General features: G+C 42.9%; 1 protein-coding gene across 5 annotated transcripts in view; it reads right to left on the bottom strand.

Annotated features, from left to right (window-relative positions):
* Positions 1–3,051: 3,051 nt before the first annotated feature.
* Positions 3,052–20,762, bottom strand: part of elf1 (E74-like ETS transcription factor 1) — a 35,425-nt gene continuing 17,714 nt past the window's right edge. For 2 of the 5 annotated variants that reach the window (XM_079672356.1, XM_079672355.1), the window contains exons 2-10: positions 14,730–15,014; positions 14,070–14,126; positions 10,791–10,965; positions 9,947–10,051; positions 9,682–9,843; positions 9,114–9,197; positions 8,288–8,480; positions 7,546–7,896; positions 3,052–6,301 (exon numbers count right to left, since the gene is read on the bottom strand). In XM_079672356.1, the coding sequence (XP_079528482.1) occupies positions 5,515–6,301; positions 7,546–7,896; positions 8,288–8,480; positions 9,114–9,197; positions 9,682–9,843; positions 9,947–10,051; positions 10,791–10,965; positions 14,070–14,126; positions 14,730–14,801 (1,986 nt within the window). In that variant the 5' untranslated portion in view covers positions 14,802–15,014 and the 3' untranslated portion in view covers positions 3,052–5,514. The remainder of the gene's footprint in view (positions 6,302–7,545; positions 7,897–8,287; positions 8,481–9,113; positions 9,198–9,681; positions 9,844–9,946; positions 10,052–10,790; positions 10,966–14,069; positions 14,127–14,729; positions 15,015–20,762) is intronic. The other 3 variants (XM_079672357.1, XM_079672359.1, XM_079672358.1) reach the window with 3 other exon arrangements.

Below are 20,762 nucleotides of genomic sequence, written 5' to 3'. Positions count from 1 at the left end.
GCGGGAAAACTGGAGATAGCCTACGGAGCGTCTACGAGGTTTATCAGCTCAAAGGATTTCACCTACCTGGGGAGTATAGCCTACTACGAAGCAGGATGTTCGCTTAGCCGGCTAACTTCAGGGAAAACTCTGGGTTTTCGGTCCTACGAAGCTGGTTATCTTTTTAGCAGGCTAGATCTCCATGGTAACTTATGCTGTACGGCTAACCTGCCCCGGAGCAGGTTAGGTTGCAGGCTAAGAGCTCAACTCATTGAAAGCACTGCCTGCTGACCAATCAGAGCTCAGTGTGCGGAGTTTAAAGCGATCAAGTCACATACAGGAGAAAGAAAATACAGAAAAGCTGCCGTTGCAGGAAAGACGGCCGGCAAAAATCACCGACTGTGTGAACGTGAACATTAATAGAATATCACCTCCAATCTTCAGAGCAATCTGACTATTATAACATTAGAGTTTAGAAAGCTTATCTAAATATCGGCCACAACATAAGTAACCGGATCAGAGTAACATTAAGCACAGTCCGCGGCAAATCACATCATAATGTATCATATAATTCCTTATCTGAGTCAGCTGAGCCGTATCTGGCCGTGCAACACTCACAGTGTCACATTCACATACTGTATGCAGAAGTATTATTTGAAGCAACACATTAAGTTGACGAAACACTCAAGACAAATGTAATCAAAGTCAGATCCACTCGTGTCTTAGACGGGGCAGTGATATCATAAACCTGTTAATGTACGCATTCAAACACTTTTTCTTTTACCAGCTGTATTCACCTTGCAGGTGCGGCTATGGGGCTTTTATCCTGGATAAAGTGTTTGAGTCATGGATTTTTAAAGTTTAACTTCTTCATATGTCTAATATTATAGTCTATAGTCTAGACTTTTCATTCAGGAAGTATGACGCTGCGCTGTCAGAACGCTTGTCCATGTTTGTGATTGGTCGAATGCTCCAAATACCACCCCTTTCATGTGAACGCGCACCTAACTAAATAGGACACGGCTGGCTTGAGCGATCCACTTGATAACCCGCGTCGTAGTACCGTTTAGCGAGAGCGCGTAAGTTTTGGATTAGGCCAACCGGCTAACTCAAACATATCCAGGTTAGGTTGAACCAGCTTCGTAGTACAGGCCCCTGGCCTGAGGAACGGCCACTATCATTGAAGCTCACAAGTGAATTAATTCCTTTGGTTACTTATCAAAAATGCTGTGAAACTTCACTCCCAGCTGCTTATCTTCATTTAAAAAAATATCCCATTCATTTAGATCAATGAGTTGCTATTCTGGGGCGGAGGAGAGTGAAAACCAATGTATGAGGAGTGTCTGTATTTAAATGAGTAACCTGAAGGAATAGCTCTTATCCAGACCGCTCGGCTCGGTACACATGTACTACCAGTGCCATCTAGTGTACAGAGAGAGGCACTACTGCAATATCAAACCAGACACTGATGTTTTTCACCTTTCTATTCATTTTCAAACTATGTTACACCTACTGTCCTTTACTAAATGTACTCAAATGTAGTCTATTTAAATGTAACCTTGGCTGCATGTTGACATGTTGAACAGACTGGTCATCAGACTGCAATCAACACATTGTCTCTGTAATGTCGCAGCCATTCCGGTGACCTGGTGGTTAAATAAGCTCTCCCTGTACTGTTCCTGCTACAGGCTGGAGGCGCAATAATGTCAGCCGTCATCCTTCAACTGCTCCCACTGTGAGAGGCAGCATGGCACAGCAGTAAACACTCGCGCTGTGTCAGTGGCTGCAGGCGACACAGAAATAGTCCTCATCTCACAGGACGTGGCTCTCGCTCCATCTTCAGGGTCTCTGACTCACCAACCAAAGGAATAGCACGGCCGTAACGACTGCTAGTAGCCTTTCATTATTTTAGTAATCTATAACAACCTCCCTCCACCATATGGCAGGCAAATCGAAGGTCGGCTGAACAGAAAAGCCAAGTGTCTGTTTAGATTTTATGGAGGGCTGCTGATTTCAGACTCATTTCAAACTATGTTGACACCTGCACAAGGTTCAGGAAGATGTTTTTTGGAGTAAAGAAGGTGGTGTTGGTGAAATGCTGGTCTTGTTTGTGTGTTTGTGTTAATGTGTTTTTGTTTACCCTATGGCAAGATTAGGCTGTGTGGTTCACAGCTGTGCATGTGGGTGTCGACAGAGCCAGGCACAGTAGGCAAGCCTTGCTGCCGGACAGCTTCCCCCCCGCCCCTCCTCCACGACCCTGAAAACACACACACACACACACACACACACACACACACACACACACACACACACACACACACACACACACACACACACACACACACACACACACACACACACACACACACACACACACACACACACACACACACACACACACACACACACACACACACACACACACACACACACACACACACACACACACACACACACACACACACACACACACACACACACACACACACACACACACACACACACACACACACACACACACACACACACACACACACACACACACACACACACACACACACACACACACACACACACACACACACACACACACACACACACACATGCTCAGAAGAATCAATCCAAGTCAGTGTAACCCTTGCACACACTCCTCACTCTGCAAGCTGTGGTGACAGACTCCTCTGTCTGCAGTTCTGGGCACGTCACATGCTAATGTATTCATCCACCCACAGCAACTGGAGCAGCAGTGCTCTTAAGTACAGTCCAATCAGTCTCTGGCCTGCTAATGGCTCCAATCCAGTCCCCACAGTAGCTTTTTATTTCTCTTCAAATGCCATGTGGTCGAATGTCCCTCTGAGCTGCGACAGCCCAACAAAATGACTTTGAAGCAGGAATGCTTCAATTTTATTATCTCAACATTAGAAATTAATTAACAAAGGAACCCCATTTCGAGGTGTTTGTACGTTTAATTTAGTTTTTTGTCAAATTTTCCAAAAAAGTGGTGTTTAATCAGTGGCTCACCCGACTTAAAAACCACATTGCCTACAACAAAAAGGACAAATAAGGAGGATATTCAGTGAAGAAGATTTCATTTTTAATTAGTACATTGACTTTTTCTTAAAAATCTACTCTATATTCAGCATAAGGAAGGCAATCGACAACACCATGAAAACGGAAGCAACAAAACATAAGCAGTGGACATACCTCAACATCTCACAGACAACAGTGCTTCAGAGAAAAGGCAGGGCAGATACCGTAATATATACAACGCAAACAAATAAAAAGCAGTAAATCCCCAATCAAAGACAGATTTCTATGCAAATGTTACCCAGTGTAATTATTGATTGTCAAAGATTTGCATGTACTTAAACAATTAGTATACATTCAGAGTGTCTTTGCAGACCGAGAGCCCTTTGCCTAATGAGGGCTTGTGAAGCAGCATTTAGCTCCGTCCTTAGGTGCCGGTGCGGATGGAGGTCAGTTTGTCTGAATGTCCTCACTCTGCAGCTACAGTCCGGGTCGGAAAAAACAACCAATTTAGCTGTGATACCACTCGGGATCAATATGGCTTCATCCACGGCAGAACCGAGGGGCCAATAAGATGGCTGGCCCGAGAGTTCCTTAAATAAGTGGGACAACAAATAGAGAAGGCACAGGCTGGACTGATCCGAGAGCAGGAGAGGAGAGGAGAGGAAGAGGAGGAGAGGAAGAAGAGGAGTAGAGGAAAGAAGTATGGCTGCACAACATACAGCGTTTTAATCGCCATCGCAAAGTCACGTTGAGCGCTCAATGTATCGTGAAAAGCTTGGATACTTTATTTAGTAAGTATGAGTCGGAAATTGCAACTCATTGGTTGTGTTTTTTGTTCTAAATAGAAGAAAATGTAAGTTATTATATGTTTACTTTTTGCAAGTAATATTGTTTTCGGGATATTCACGATATAGTATTTTGCATATTTTCACTGTGCAGTCCTAGAGAGAAGAGGACACAAGGCTATAGGAAATGAGGTGGGAGAGGAGGAGAGGAGCTTTAAAAACAGCACTGGAACGTCTTGGTACCAAATAACGAAAGAAACGTAAAATATAATAAAGACATACTGATTGATACATTTGATACTTAATGCATTACACAGAACATGTTTTGAAAGCATAGTCCTTACTGTTAAACTGTTGAAAAAGAGGTATGTCTGCTGAAAAGAAGAAACCAAAGCACATTCAGTACAAGTTTAAATCAGACACACAACAGAGGATATCTACAGTAAGAGAATATAACAGGGGAATAATGACGCTGCACTGAGCTCTTGAGTTCAGAACTCAAGAAAAGCTGATTATACGGAATGCTATACAAATGAAAAATGTTGGTCTTAAAAAAAATACCAAATAAGCTTCCTGGTATTACCGTTCATACTCTTTATATGTTCCCTCATGTTTACACATGTAAATAGAAGACAAATGTGCCTTTTTTTTATACAGAATTTAGAAATTCACAAAATAAATAAATTCACTATGGCCTTAAAATTGAATCTCAATTGTATATTATGTGTATATATCTATCTATCTATATATATACACAATATATCGATCCATATATATTCCATTTCATATAAACAGGATTCAACCCTTGGAGCCTCTGAAACAAGAGGCTGATAAAACCTTTTTTTTCTTTTACTGCATATTATTTCTCAGTCTGCAGCTCTATACAAACAGTTTTGATGTTGGACCGTCCTTGGTGAACAGAAAATGCCCATTTCCATAGTAACACAGTGTTTTAAGGCCAGGGGTATTAGAGCAAATGCATACCTTTTCTGTTTATATCAAAATAAATGAGTAATAAGTCCTTAAAAGTTAGAAAGTCTGAAAAGCCATTAAGTCCGCTTTCATCTTTTTCCCATATCTTTCCACGAAAGAGTCTCGAGCTGTTTGAACTTCCTTTAAGGCACTCTTCATTAAACTCTGAGATGTGTTTTGCATCCACTTGATAGGACACTGCGACACAGCATCCACACTTGTATGTGGTTTATTTTTGAAAAACACATGTCCTCTGCACGATCTTAGAAGTCTGATTTCATTGCACCTTTTTGGCATTCAGTCCCCGGTTTTGGTTTGTCGGGGTTTCCTCTTTAAACATACAAGTCCATTGAGATGTAAGGTAAGAAAATAACTAACTGGCACATTTGGTGGACAGGAATCCCTGGTATATCCCATGGCTGTTCTCCTAGAGGGGGGATTGATGTGAGTGTGTGTTTCTGTGTATTTGTGTGTGTTGGGGTTAAAGTCAACGGAAGGTAATCCGATGTCTGAAGAGTGACTTCTTACAATATCCAAACACTCCCTTGATTATTCAAAATTAGGCACATGGTCACAAAATATGTGAGTAAACAATAAATCCTGAGGCTGAACTGACCAACCTTTAAGAGCAACATGATGCAAGATCCCTCGCTCTGACCTTTGATCCGGTCAATGCGATACCAAAGGAAAACATTGTTGTTAAAATGGATTCAATTGTTGTTTTTGGTTCAGCGTGTGTCCTGCAGCCCTAAGCCTCTGCCGGCTCTGTCTTTATCTGGATAAAGTTTGCCGGCAATTGGACAGACAGTGGCAGCTCCTGCAGACATTTGATTCCCTGCTCGGGATGCAGGGACATCTCCCCTCGCACCTCCAGCTCCTCCACAGGGGTCAGGCCCTCCCCGGGGCTGCTGCTCTGGGAGAAATGTCCATTCATTATAGTTTCGCTCATAGCCTCATGGCCCTGGCTTTGACTGGTATCAATGATCACAGTCCTGTACTGCAGCTCTGCTTCCCCTATCTCAATCTCTTCTTTCTCAAACGTATTTGCCGCCAGTGATGGATCACCGTTCACCATGGAATGGAAGTAGCTGGGGTCCAGCATCTCCTCTTTGACCTGCATCCCACAGAAGTCGCTGGATTTGAGCACCGTGGCGATAACGGTGCCGGGCTGCTGTGCCACCATGGTCTGCCCGCAGGTGTTGATTGTGACAAGGCGAGGGAGGCCGTTCAGGTGACAAGGGGTGGAATTCATGACTCCTGTAGGGGAAGTACAAGAGGAAGAGGTGGTGGAGCCCAGACTGGTGACCAGGAGGTGGTGAGGGAGGCCATCCTGCAGGCTGTTTGCTCCACATGAGAGAGACGCTGCCTGGATCGTAAGCACATCTTTGCTGCCTGCTGTGCAGGAGGGCATGGTGTGGAGAATAACCCGTGGGGGGGAGGAGTGGCAGGACTCCCCGTTGGCAAGAACAGTGGTGAGGGGGATGGAGTGAAGAGAGCCGGAAGATGTCAGGACCATAGGAACTGATGCAGGAGCCCTGGAAAGACAGAATGCACCAAGTATTTGAACGTGTTTCTTCCTCTTCGCTGACTGAGCGGTTGTAATTGAATATTCAGTTTGTATCTTTGCAAATATAGACAAGGATTATGTTGTAATGGAACTCTGGTGAGAAGCTTACCCTGTGTTCCTAAACAGCAGAATTAACACCTTTATTAATATAACAAACAGCGTCGTCAGCTGTACGGCAGAAGTCATTGTTCTCCTTGATTCCTAAGTGCAGTCAATGTTTACCAGCTTTAAAAGCCTGATGACTGATAATACGTTATTTAAACATCCTAAAAAACAAAGAAAACCAAAGAGTTCACTTAAAACTTCTCTGACATCCTCAACATAATCTTTACAAAGCTGGAATGTACTGCAGGCTACTGGATTAGATTAGTGTATATACATATTACAAGTGTTTTGCCGTAACTGTGTCCATCCTTCTTCTTCAAAGGTTTAAGCAAACTGTTTATCTACATTTCTGGAAGCTGACAAGGTTTCAACATGGAATTGAATTTCCTTTCAAGTTGCAGCTATCAATAAGAGGTTGACATGGGTCGAGTCAGTCATATGATGCCATTTTCAAGGAGAAGTGCATGTGTGTTTGTGTGTTTGTACCATATTCTATTAATTTTGTGTGTGAGGGAGGGGTTCACGAATTTGTGAATTTCCAGGATGAATAAGTTTCACAGAGCAAACACAATATTTATGCTTTCAAAGCATCCTGTTGGTTCTGAACATATCCTGTCTCATGCTTTTGAGGTCTTAATAACTTGACTTAGACGTGTATTGAATATCAACTAATATTGATATTTCACTGTTGCAATAATTGGAGAAAAATGTACTTACGAAATGCCACCAAAACGTTTTTAAGTATGACTACATGCCAGCGACGTCTGATCAAATGTTTAAAGATGATGTCTAAATGAGTTTTTCTGTAAACATAGTTCGCATTCACATTATGGATATCAAAATAAAAAGGTTTTAAACAAAGTATTCTATTGCTTTAGTAACACTTTAAGAGTACTAGTGTTGTAACTGTTCATCATTTTTGAAACAATACCCAGCCTTAATCCAAAGTTTACATCATCCGCCTACTTGCACCTCTAAAGCCATATACACTATATATTGAGTGATGATACTTTTAAGGTTACAGATGTATGAGTGATACACTAGGACTATTTCTTAACAGAAAATGGTGTCTTCTCGGGTATTTCTGTCACTTTTTCAATCTCCTACCTCATAGAATGATCGTGGATAGTCGACCCCTGGAAGGACTGCAACATGTGGACAGATTGAAGGAGTTCAGTCTGTTCTCCATTAGCGTCATGGTACAGATATTCATCAGTGGGCTCCTTCTTCATGTGCTTCACTGAGACTTGGTGCTGACCGTGAGCCCTCCCGTGCCCTCTGGACCCTCCGCGGACCACAGACCGCCCGTTGGTAGATCTCTGGTTCCCGTAGCCGGCGTGGGCATCAGAGCCCGTGTCGTCGTCCTCGATCACCACCAGATCAGCCGGCATCTCTTTGAACTGATAGACCAGCCGCTGCCCCTCCACTTTGGCCAGGATGCCTCTCTGATAGTAGTACCTAGAGGAGGAAGAAAAGAAGCTTGTAGCGACTAAACTCCAAATAAAACAATTCCCTCCGAGGCTAAACTAGGCCACGCTTACAGAAAATATCTCAACCAGTCAACCCTCTTTGTCGTTTCACAAGCACGGCACACAACAGGTCGAACACATATTTAGCAATTGCCAGAAAATACTAAAGCAAGTGTGTGAAATGTTAACAAATAATGATAAGAATAAAAACCCAAACGCAGCTCAATCAGCCTTTTGGCTCCTACAAAGCTGTTTAGCCCATTATCATCATTCAAATTCAACATCTTCATAAAACAAAAGTGTTTATGAACTTATCTGTGGAGTCATGTCATGTGCACGAGGACAAAGCTTTAGAAAAAAGAGCCTGTTTGTGTGTTTACCTGAGAGCCCTTCCCATGGTCTCATAGTTCATGTCAGGCTTGTTCTTGTGTTTTCCCCACAGCTTTGAAACAGCCTTGGAGTCCACCAGCTTAAAGATGCCCTTCTCCCGCTGCGTCCACTTGATGTATTTGGGACAGGTGTTCTTATCCTGCAGTAAAGCCAGAAGGAATTCCCACAGGTAGATCGTGTTGCCTGCAAATCAAAGTGGGAACTCAATTCAGGCATGTTGTTAACAATCAGGCACATCAGACATTCATGGAGGGGCCTCGGAGCTGTGGTATGGACATCTATAGTTAATGTAGTCATTTTGAGTCTTGCTTAAAAATGTTATATGGCGGCTGTAGGGTTGCAGGAGAAACTGTAACCATTGTCGTATCAGTTGTATGTGTGCACATCTGACTTGGAAGGGATTAATTAGACCAAGCCTGGGAGTCTATTACTCTAATTTGTTTGATGCTTTAGCCAAAAGTGGTTAAAATCAGCAACGCTCCCGGTATCCGCTTGAATCCCAGACACTGTGGCAAGGTGATGTAAATGTGCCCAGCTGAACCCCCCCACCCTCTCTCGTGTCCCACTATATTTGCAATGGACTGTTTTCGACCGCTTCTATCGGCATGTGCCCTCCAGACTGCAATCACTTCTGTTTCCCTGCTAAACACGGCACTGTGAGATTCGCTCATCCATTAACTCGCCCAGCCGGACAGCAGGGGTGGAGGACTGCTGTTTGCCCACTCCACAGGAGGAAACAGAGCGTACACAAGAGGAGAGGAGACCTTGATTTTTATTGGCTCATTACAGAGAAGCGGACAAGTTAGTGAGGCTTACCTTTGCCCTCTTTGCTCTTCTTCCTGAGTGGCAGGTTTGGGGTGGTGATGGGAGAGCAGGGACGCACGGCCCGCGGCTTCCGCACTGTGATTCAAATAAAGGCTTGAGTTAGAAGTTGAATGGTCACAATGGAGTCCTATAATTACCTACTAGACTGAAGAAATAGTAGAATGTAAGGAAGGAAAAATAACGTTCCCAATCAACCAAACTGCATTGTTAATTATAGGGAGGGAAACCTTTTTTTTTTTCCTGAGTACGTTTATTCATGATATCAAATATAAGTTTCTAATCAGTCTGCAAAAGACTGTGTAGGAAGGAGTATCGGTCAAACCAACTTCAAACATTCACAAAAGTCAAAGCAGTTCAAGTCCGGTGTTAAATCAAGGTTAAAGCTATTTTCATGACAATAACTTAAATGAATGTTATTTAATGTTTTTTTCAAGTCAAGACTTGATCTTTTTCAAAAGTTAACAAGCTAGTTTTAAAGACCGCAACTGTAATCATGGACATTATAAAATGTTCTTGAAACGTAATGGAGAATGCAGCTTAATATCATAGGCAGCGTTACCTTTGTTTTTCTTCTGAGGTTTTAAGGTGCACTTTTGGGGTATCTCATCCATAGATGAAGTGTCCTCATCCATAGACATGTCTAGCCCACCATTATCCATCTGGTCAGGCCTGAGAGGAGCGTATGTCAAGTCTGACTCCAGCAGAGTGCCGTAAGTGTGAACTACACAGTAACAAGAGATAAAGAGAAACACAGACAAACCATGAATAGACTATCAAAATGGATCTCATGCTCAAGATATGATCATGGATGCAGAATAACTTACTCATGCGCTTCTCGTCCAAAATGTTGTTTGGAGACTCCATGTTAAGAAGAGCTGCTGCAGCTTCATTCGTCTCCATGCTGTCCTCTGGGCCAGACACTGAAGTTTCTGTCCAACAGACGACAGCAAATGAATCTAAATGAAATAATCTAATAATATGTTTGTGTCATTGTGTGATACAGTTCATGACTAGTAGCATTACTACCAGGCTCCTTTTATACTCTTGTTCTTAAATGAGTTTAAAGGTAACATCACGACCAGTTTAACATGTGCTCACGTAATAATGAAACATTACAAATAATGAATTATCCATGATTTACTTCCCCCAGGGTCCATAATATTTGTTCTGTTTTGTTTGTTGATGTATCTGTTTGTCAGCAGAATTTTGAGTGTATCAGGGTCACAGGGTACATACTGTACACACTTTATTTTTCACTTAAGTGAGCAGCCTTGGCAGAGTTCTGCACCTGAGTGCCCCTTTTATTCATTATTGGAAATGTTGTCCTCACTATATGCCGAGTTGTAAGCCTGGAAGCAAGGGAACTTCTTTGTACTGACTCAATGTAATTCATTCATTTGAAGTGTACCAATTGAACAGTGTCTGTATTTCCTTATAATTAGATCACATAGTTCTACTTGGAAATGATGGACTACAGTGGATCAACATTTCTTTCATTGACTTTGAAAAAAGAAAACATTTTAGGGGTGAATTTGGGACCAAGTGTGTAGACTGAGATTTATGTGGACATCCACATTTGAAACCATTGTTGACTGAAGACTATTGTATTACATGTGCACTAAACTGAGACCAGATCCCTCTCAATAAAACTAAGGGAAATATATTTACCTGAGAGGTCGACCCCTCCCACCAAAATGGACTGTTCCTCTACGACATGGAGAGTTGTGTCCACCATGATGCCGTTGGTCACCTCGTCCGACTCCAGGCCGGAGTAGACCTGCAGCAGATCGGCTGAAGGGACCTGCTCAACGATTACTGCTGGAAATACTGACGGGTCGTCCAGCTGAACAGAGAGAGACACACACAGAGAGAGAGAGAGAGAGAGAGAGAGAGAGAGAAAGGTGTGAGACGCTGCAACACAGGGAGGCAGGGGACTGACTGGTCTCTGCACATACATATGTGTAGATGCAATAAAAACACCATTAATTCCTCCACTACACATCATAAATGCAATGTAAAAACCCCCAGATGACACCAGATTAATGTTATAACCAGATTTGTTCTCTTGTCTTTATTGCCTTGTAAAATATCATAGATTCATACTCAATTTCAGCTAATGTGGAGGCACATAGCATGGAGGAGAGCTCATTTCTGTGGTGTTGCAGCGGTCCACCGGGACCCGCTGGAGAGGACAGGAACCAGCTGTTTGATTTGGCCTACTTCTCCTGAGAAGTTAATCTTATGCTCAGATATTATATAAGCCCAATTGAATGTTAATGGATCAATCGTGAGTTGCAGGCGAGCACACCCTTCATCACGCACTAAATGTGCTTTGGGAATTGTAACCCTGCCGACTCATTTCAGAGATGGCTCAGCCTGATGCAGGAGGAGCCGGGGGACACTGGGAATTACTGGAGCTCGGGTCAAACCATTGAAACAACGGTGAAGCCCAACATACTGGAGAGCTCCTCGCAGAAATAAAGGGTCAAGTGTGCTTACTGATGCGCTGGGTTCGTGTCAATGGGGCCTAATTCAGTCATGTTGGTTTATAAAACTCTCATTTTGGTGTTTCTTTCTGCTTCTATTAGCCTACAGCAAGATGTGTTCATATGTGGATTTCAAAGAGTAGAAACAACATAAAGTCAAGTTATTTGTTTAAATGTCACCCTCTGTCTGTTTTGGTGTGCGTTTCAGATAAGGAAAAACATTAGAGGAAGATCAGAAACAAGAAAGTTTCAGGCCATAATCATAGCTTTTGTTTTCAATGAAAGGGTCACCTCAGGTACTTTGATGCAGAACAACTAAGAGTCACCACCAGCAGAGGGCAGCAGACTGCACTTCAAAGTTGACTGAAATAATAACTTTTACCATGCCAGTGCCAAGAAACAGTTTAGTTTGTTTCAAAACCACACTGAAACAGTTACAAATATGATACAAATGTTCACTTACTAGAACTATTTCAACCCATCATGATTAAAAGAATCCTTTGAGAATCTTTTCCGTGTCCAAACTAAAGTTAGATGAATGCATAACCGGGAAAACACCTTCTTGATATCATACTGCGTATAATCAGGGTGTAACTTACAATGCTGCCCTAAAAATAACAACATGCATCATCTAGAAAACTCTCATATTTAAAACACTCAATACAACAGCAGTTCATAAAAACTAGCCTCCTCAAATAAACATTGTATGGTAATGGTCTGCAGATCAATTATGAAAATACTTTAACAGACATGACCTTATTAAAGATGGGGCAGGATAGAGAGAAGGTGCAGTAGGAGGGACATGAATAAAGACCTATCTGTCTCTTTACACAAGTGTCCATTGTTGGTTTGGACCTCTGGGGCATACCAGGTGTCTGGGCTTTGAGCCGTGGGGGTGGGAAGAGCGGGCAACGGAGCCCATGGACACATTTTGGCTACACTTTAACCAGTAGATTAACAAATCAGCTCATTATTTGGACACTGTGTTTAAAAGGTTGGGCCTGTTAGTAATTTCACACACTGTACATAGTGTAGCTGTCTGTGATGGCTCCACAAGAGGTCTATCTTAACTTTGAAGATCAACAACAAACACTTAATGAGATCTTGCTAGAAAACCCAAAGGGGCTAATAAAAACCGAGAGTTTTGCTTTGACTACAGTCAATGTCTCCCTGACATACACTGGATATGTCCCATTAATAGTAGACATGTTATCAGATAGCTAGACAGTGAGGCTACTGCGTCTCCTTGTCTGGGTTTGAATGATGTTTAATGTCCTTGAGTGAGAGTCAAACATGTGTGTGAGTCGTGTAGACAGACAAAGGCATTTTCACTATTGGTCTGGTGAGCTCCTGAAACAGCAGCACCTCCCACCCCCACCCCACAGAAAGTCCCATACAGTTTGCTGACAGAGCATGAGACGTCTGAGGCTGCTGTTTCTACTGTAGTTTTGATGTTAACTGGGTTCTGTTTATGGTGGGAACACCTTCAAAATAGCTTTTAATTGTCATTTAAACCAAGTGTGGATTTGAAAAGCATGTTACGTTGTGGAAGATTTTCACTGTGGAAGGAAGAGGTTTAAATTGTGGCTAAGAAGGGCATTTAGGACACCCGTAGCCAACATGCCTGACTTAAATAATTTTGAACATCATAAACGTTTTAACGGCCTCTTCCTCTTTGCTGAATAGAATAGTGTTTCTAGTAGAGGAACAGTAGCGATAACAATCGGGCCCATTTGCATTTCCGAGTTCCCCATTCTGCCTTTGAAAGCAACAGCATCTGCGCAAGCTGTTCCCCCCACACCCCGCTCTCTTCTGCTTTACCTGCCCAGCCACAATGAGTCTAACTGTCTGCACACTTTCAATATCCTCATTATACCGATTTTTAGAAGTGAAGCAGCCCCTAGCTAGCACGTGAGATATTATCATGTCCTTCAAACGTAGGAATCCTTTCTTTCTCTTGTATTTTCAAATGACTTTTTTATGGCTTCTATTGTAGTGCTGAAAATCACAAAGCTAAGCCATTACTTGATACAGCTTTGGGAGCTACTTATTGACTTAAAAACCAATACAGCATGGCTAATCATTAAAGATACACTCTATGATTTCACTGAGCCCCAACAGCTTTATTATGGCCAAAATAAATCTTTACAGCAGCCAGCAAACACAAGATGGCAACTGCAGCAGTATGTTTTTCCTTTTTCGGGGGTTATTTGCAGGACTTGGTAAATAGGGGCATAATGCCTACAGAACAGGCTGAGTGGGTGCAGCAAGGAACAACACTGTAGCACTGGAACAATGAAAGACCTTTAAGTGGAATTATCCCATCCTTTACAAGCTGCCTTGTAACTGGTCCGTCAGGTTAGGCTTGAACTGGAGCTATTCAGGGATCTGGTGACAACTTGTCACTAGATCCACACACACAGATACCAGCACACATAAACACAGATGCATCTACACTTACAATCAATCCTGCTCCACAGGATTCAGACACGGTTGTGGGGATGAGATAACTGCAAACCTAACCAGGCAATGAAAAGACATATAGGTTCACAAAGAATACACACACAGTAACCTTTGTGTCACAAACTAATTCATCGCCAAGCCCCACCCTGTGCCTCCCACGCACCCTAACCTCGCTGCAGGTTTTTCAACATTTCCATTTCTGTGCTCCCAGCCACCCACACTCCTCTTCCCAGACCTCCATCCTCACCTCTGCCGGCCTCGTACCCCAACATGTTGTCGCAGTTAAAGATCACAGGCTCTGAGCCAAAGCTGATCTTACCTCAGTTACCATGTTGTTTACACAAATTTTGTTTGCCCTGCTCTGAGAAATCGTACATGTATCCACTATATCTAGATCTAAAAAAAGATGTGCGGCCCAACACTGGTCTTGTGATTCGAATTATAAAAGACAGTCTCCAAGTGTTATGCATAAAAGCAACAAGAAAATGGATTTAAAAAAAAGGTTGTAACAGTTTACTTGGATACTTATAGTTTAAAGAGTATTTATAGAAGTCCAACTATAATCATTTTTCTTTGTCTGTAGATATTCAACAGATTATCTTAAAAGTACCAGACTCTATGAATACTTTAAATGTGGTGTCCCCAGTGTGATAGGTACCTGGTTGATTTCGTCCATCCCGTTGCTGGCAAATTCAAACACCAGTTCACTGGGCTGCACTGCAGTGGTCATGTTTGGTTCAGAGGGCAGCGAACTGCCTAAAATATCCTGGCTCCTCAGCTTCACCTCACAAAATGGCTTCCCTGTCGACGTCCTCCTGTTCTCTAATCTGTGCGGTTAGCGACCACGAGCAGAGTTTCAGAGGAGAACTGTGGCCCAGGTGGGAGCAGCCTTGTCCCTCTCTGACACGGAGGCTGGGTCCCGCTGCGCCTGGAGCATCTACACCTGCAGAGACACACAGAGATAGAGGCGGAGGTCAGGAGACATATTAGATCAGTGCCATTTCACTGAGAGACAAGAGAGGCAGGGACAGCAGTGCAAGAGTGCTTGTGCAAGGATAAAAACCCATATCATTGTTTTCGACGAACAATCCAGACCAAAAAACTATTCAATTGACTATAATGAAGAACAACGATTTGCCTTTTTGCTTGAAAAACATCTTTCAAATCAATAACGACATAGTTGCCAATACATTTTCTTTCTTTTGCCTGATCAATTGACTTTCGGATTTGTAAAATAAGCATAGCAACACGTCAGCTTACAGTCATGAGGGCCTCAGTGCACAACTGATCCTGAGTTCATCACAAATGCCTCTAATTTCATAGCTGTGTCTCCGTCCCTGAAGAGAAGACACCCCTCAGCACACACACCCCTTGATCATGAGACTCCGGAGGCTGACATGGTGATCACATGAGAGGGTCCAAGCACACACACACACACACACACACACACACACACACACACACACACACACACACACACACACACACACACACACACACACACACACACACACACACACACACACACACACACACACACACACACACACACACACACACACACACACACACACACACACACACACACACACACACACACACACACACACACACACACACACACACACACACACACACACACACACACACACACACACACACACACACACACACACACACAGAGATCACTGGTCTGATGATGCTCTGGAAGCCCCTCTGTGTTGACCCTCGGGGAGTTACTGTGATCACAAGCAGCGGGGGAGGGACGCTGGTGGTCCTGTCGCTTGTTGGTGTGTGGTGTGTGTGTGTGTCTGTTTAGGTGTGGCCACAACAAGCCAAAAGACAGGTTTCAGGGCTGAATGAGGGGAGGGGCTGAGGAATAACTGCACACCCCCGGGCTACAAACCCCCCTCCAAACTGCTCTTTTCCCAGAGACCAAAGAGCTGGCAGCAGTCGAGAAGAAAGCGATGGCAATGTTTAGTGCACCCCCTCAACACACACACACACACACACACACACACCATCCCTGCTTTTTCCGCTGCTGCAGGGTGGAACTCATTTGCTTTGAAATGCCTGTGTGAGTGACGAGGTTGCATACCAGGCCCGGTTGTATTTTGAAGTTTAGGTAAAAGAAGAGGAGGTGATAAAGGAGAACTGAACTTCAGAGCAGCTTGTGGGGCAGAGGGGCCAAACGCATTTTACGATTTAGTTAATCTTCCTGCTGAGCGTCCAGACAGAATAGTAACATGTGGCCGTGGTCTGGAAAGCACCGCTTTGGGAGGCAGAAGAGACAGAGAGATGGGCAAACTAAATCTTTTTGAAGGCTAGTGTTTCATTCCAGTCTGCCCCTCTTGTTGTCTTTGCTGGGCAGTGTCCATGCCCACCTCTGCCAAAGCGGGATGCTGCTGCTGCTGCCATCTGTCTGGAGCTTTTTGGTGCCCTGATCTTTTTGGCATGTTTTTGTGCTTGGAGAGTGTAACAAGCTATTACCAGACTCAAGCAGAAAGGAAGGGGATGTATTGCATGGGGCTTCCAAATGGAGGAAGATGTATAAATAAAAAAGGAAAAACACTCTCCATTTCTCATTTCAAATGGACCACAAACACATTAACAGCGGATGCCCTTATCTGCCCTTTCTAAAGACCAGGCACCCCGTGTGGGATGAGGTGAAAGTGCAGCTTCCTGTATCATATAGGATCACTCTGAAGTTGCCCTGCTTAGCTTGGCTGCCTTTTTTCCCACAGAAGCTAGAACACCAGGCGTCTTCTGAATAAGAGCTTCTTAGTTGCTCTTTTTCGTCACAGTTGTGTTTTTTGTATGGACTTTTATGAATCTGTTAGTGTCAAAATGTCAGCTTATAAATCTGCAGGCAGGACTTTTTTTTTTAAATGATGAACATTCAGTGCTTGGAGAAGTCTTTTATTGAAGTGAATGTTGGAGGCATCCCTTACACATCACAGGGGATGAGTAATGTGCTAGTGTTCATGCCTTTGAAAGCTCTCAGCTTTTATTGAAGAGAGGAACCTTGTCAAATTTGGAGTCGTTCTACAACTCACTTAGGACCCGTTTGTTTACAAGCAATAACAGCAGGCCTCTGTGATCTGGCGTGAGGACATTTTTTTTTAATGAATTGTATTTGTTAATTCCTGTTTTTTATTGTTATTAGCTTTCCAATCTGAGAAATCTATCATGTATTGTAAACCTGTCAAAGTTTAAATACTTTTTTAAGAACTAATTATCAACATCCACATTAACGGCTTAACGGATTGAGATGACAGGAAACAGATCACCACGACATCAGATCAGATAAAGATAGATGTAAACAGTCATTCTTCTGCTCTCTTGACCTGTGTTTTATTTTTATGTCCAGTTTGCTGTGTGTCTGTGTCTTTATGTTTTCAGTTGTATTCATACTATAATATCAGCCTGTGCCACTGTTTGCATTTGTGTCAGGGCCTCATTGATCTGAATGGCCCAGTTGGCATCGTGCTAAATGCAGACAGGAAAACAAGAGAGCCAGCCATTAGTCGGACGCAGCCTGCACATTATCCCTGAACACATGACAACAGCTGCCTTGTCCCAGCACAGGGCCGTGGTTGTAAGAGAACTCACTACGTCATGAAGAGGAGAAGAGGAGAAGAGGAGAAGAACAGCAAAGGGAGGTTTTCACAACAAAGTTCAATGCGTATTCGTCCACGGAGCATATAGACTGCCTGTGACTCACGATGGGTGGGGCCTGACTTGAGTATTTTAGTGTGGTTAGTTTCCAGGCAGGGCATCCTGCTTAGTGACCCAGAAATCTATGGCATGAAATGTGTTATAGTTCTCTCAATCGTTTGAATCCATGGGCCCCCCCCCCTTCTCTTCAGCTTTATTTTGGAGGAAAAAATCCCTATTGCTTTCGCTGTTAACAACTTGATTAAATCAAATATTCAAATTCAAAATATTAGCGCCAAAACGATATACAAAGTCAAAGTCCTACCGAGCTATTTAATAATGTGACCAATGATTCATTTCAAAGCAGCTTTAAATGGCTGTTGTCACTTTGGGAGCAGTTCAAGAAGCTGTAACACAATAGTAATGTATTTTCACCTTATGAAGTTGTGATGGCAAACATGTCAGCACACATCCATCACACATGGAGCAACATTAGCATTCTTTTTTTTTTGTCACTTTCATTTTGGCTCTGTTTTGGTCTCCACCAACTCATCTGGGAAATATCTGACTGTTAAGCTGCTAAACGCTCCACTATGTTGACAGGCTAGTCATTAACTATGTCTGTAAAATGTTTGCTGCTAAGCAGGAAGCTTACAGTGAGTTTTTTTCCTAGTGTTTTGAGCTGAAAACAGCAGTCAGCAGAGTCTGGAAACAACTCTGATGAGAGCCAAGACAATGAGCTAAAAATACTTTAAAAAAGAACATATATCTGAGGGGAACTGCAGAGCTGGGGATCATTCTCTGGGGCTTCAACTCCTTTCACATTGCCCTTTGATCCACTGCTAATATAAAAACACTGATAGGCGCAGCTTTAAGTAAAGCAATCCTGAATGTTTTTTTCATAATTTTGTATTAAAAACATGCAATTGGTAGTCAACTCCTTGGCCTCAGGAAACTTATAGTACAGCAACGAGCGGTTGTTTACATTATTCTTTAATCCTATTATTATTATTATAAAATTAACAATAAATCCAAAAGAGTATCACTAATATGGAGAGCAATAGCATTGCTACATTCTGTGACCATGGTGATTTGATCTTTTTATCAATATCCTCTACTCTGGCGATTACAACTGTCTGTCAGATATGGCAGGCTGGTGTGTAGCAGACTGAGGAGGAGTGAAGCAAACACTGGCCTACTCCACCCTTACAGCATGGTGACTGCCAGTCGCAATAACAACCAATTAGAGTTAGGATTCATGAACAAATGGAGCATTCCCAGAAGGCCCTACTTCCCCCCGCTTAAGTCTCTTCAGCTGAGCTCATTGTTGACCATGAAAGGAGGTAATTTAAGCCAATTGAATGACTAAGCAATGACTCACCCTGCATGTGGTGAGTGCAAACATTGTGAGATGCGAGAATAGGACCAGGGCAAACTTTACTTATCAGCCATTTTCAGCTCAGGTTACAAATATGCCGATTTGTTCAGGTGACATGACGTTCAGCAGTGTTCTCGGGAGGCTGTGATTCAGCAGTCACAGGACTTAAGATGTCAGAGCACAGGTGCTATTTCTGGTATTTAAATTATTTTCCCACACAGGTGACTGTCAGGTTAAAACTGACAGAGGCAGTGTGTTTGCCCTTCATCATGCAGGCTGAGAGACACATTTCAGTGCTAAGAGGAAACCTGAAATGAGTCCAGCGAAGGTTTCCCAACTCAGCGGTTCACAGAGACAACGGTGTGCAAGATGGCAGAAATGTGTGGGCTGACCACTACCATGTTATTGAATGCTTGTCAGCACAGACATGCTGTTTTTGCAAGATCCATTGGGTTCCTGTAAAGGAAATGACTCAGTGATATGCAGCTCCAGCTCACTCCTGGAGCTCTGTGATAGCATAAGTGGGCCTCAGAGAATACTGGTCATCATTTCTGAACAGCATTTCCCTTTGAGGTATGTTTTTGTATAGATGCCATTAAACTATGCACCAGAATGTAACAATAGCACTTTTAGCGCCAAGGAAAATGCCTATAAAACACAACTATAGTAAAGTAAAAACATGGCTAGTAAAATAAATGACAACGTATGCATGTATTTCCACTGCTCCTATATTTTAAGATAACAAAACAAGGGGGCAAAGTGTAGTTTAAGTACTAAGTAATAAGACGGTAATTAAGGAGTTGCATCAACGCAATACATGTAAGCACCCGGTCACCACCATAAAAACTGTTTTGTATACAGTATTTTCTGAGCATTCTACATTTTATTCACTACCCATCGTTGCACAACACAACAAGTCTCACCATGTTTCAAACTCTGCTGTATTGAGCTGAATAATGGAGTGCTTTGACTGCAATCCTGAGGCCACACCAGGCGTGTTGTGATAAAATGGCAGAGCCGGGCACAGAGGCAGGCACAGACACTGGCTAACAGCAAGCAGCTGCGAACACAAGGCATCAGAAACACAAACGAGAGGGCACGGTGTGTCCGAGCCTGTATTCACTGCATCTTAAAGTAGGAGTCATTTGGCTCAGTCGTGCCAGGGCCAAATGAAGAATGAAAGAAAACGTCACCTCGAGCCCGGGCTTTTAGAACAAGAATGGAATTTAATCTCATCTCCTGCGAACCTTGTACTTTTCCACTCAGGCTCGAGGCTCTAGAAGGACTCATGCCTTACAGTTGTTTGTGCCAACTATTACATTGTATCTTTCACACTTTGTGAATGATTATACATTAGCTTTGGTAGAATAGTATTGACTGGAGAAAAGGGATGGTTGGAAGTTTAGTAACAGTGACAACGTTTTAGAACTGTCTCTAAAGACCATATTCCATTTCACTTATGAATCATTTTTGTCCAAATATGTAAAAGGCATGTTGTCTGCTGAGGCTGTTCTCCGTCATATATATTCTCTTCTCACATGCCCTTAATTGTAGTACAGCATACTGGACTTTCTGGTTTCAGGGCACACAAAAGAAATAATGCAGCCTTCAGAAGCTGTGACAAAACCGGGTAGAAAAAAACACCCACAAACTGAC

This window comes from Notothenia rossii (genome assembly GCF_949606895.1).
Source record: "Notothenia rossii genome assembly, chromosome: 3".
Classification (NCBI taxonomy): Eukaryota; Metazoa; Chordata; class Actinopteri; order Perciformes; family Nototheniidae; genus Notothenia; species Notothenia rossii.
This window is presented reverse-complemented; position numbering and strand designations above follow the sequence as displayed.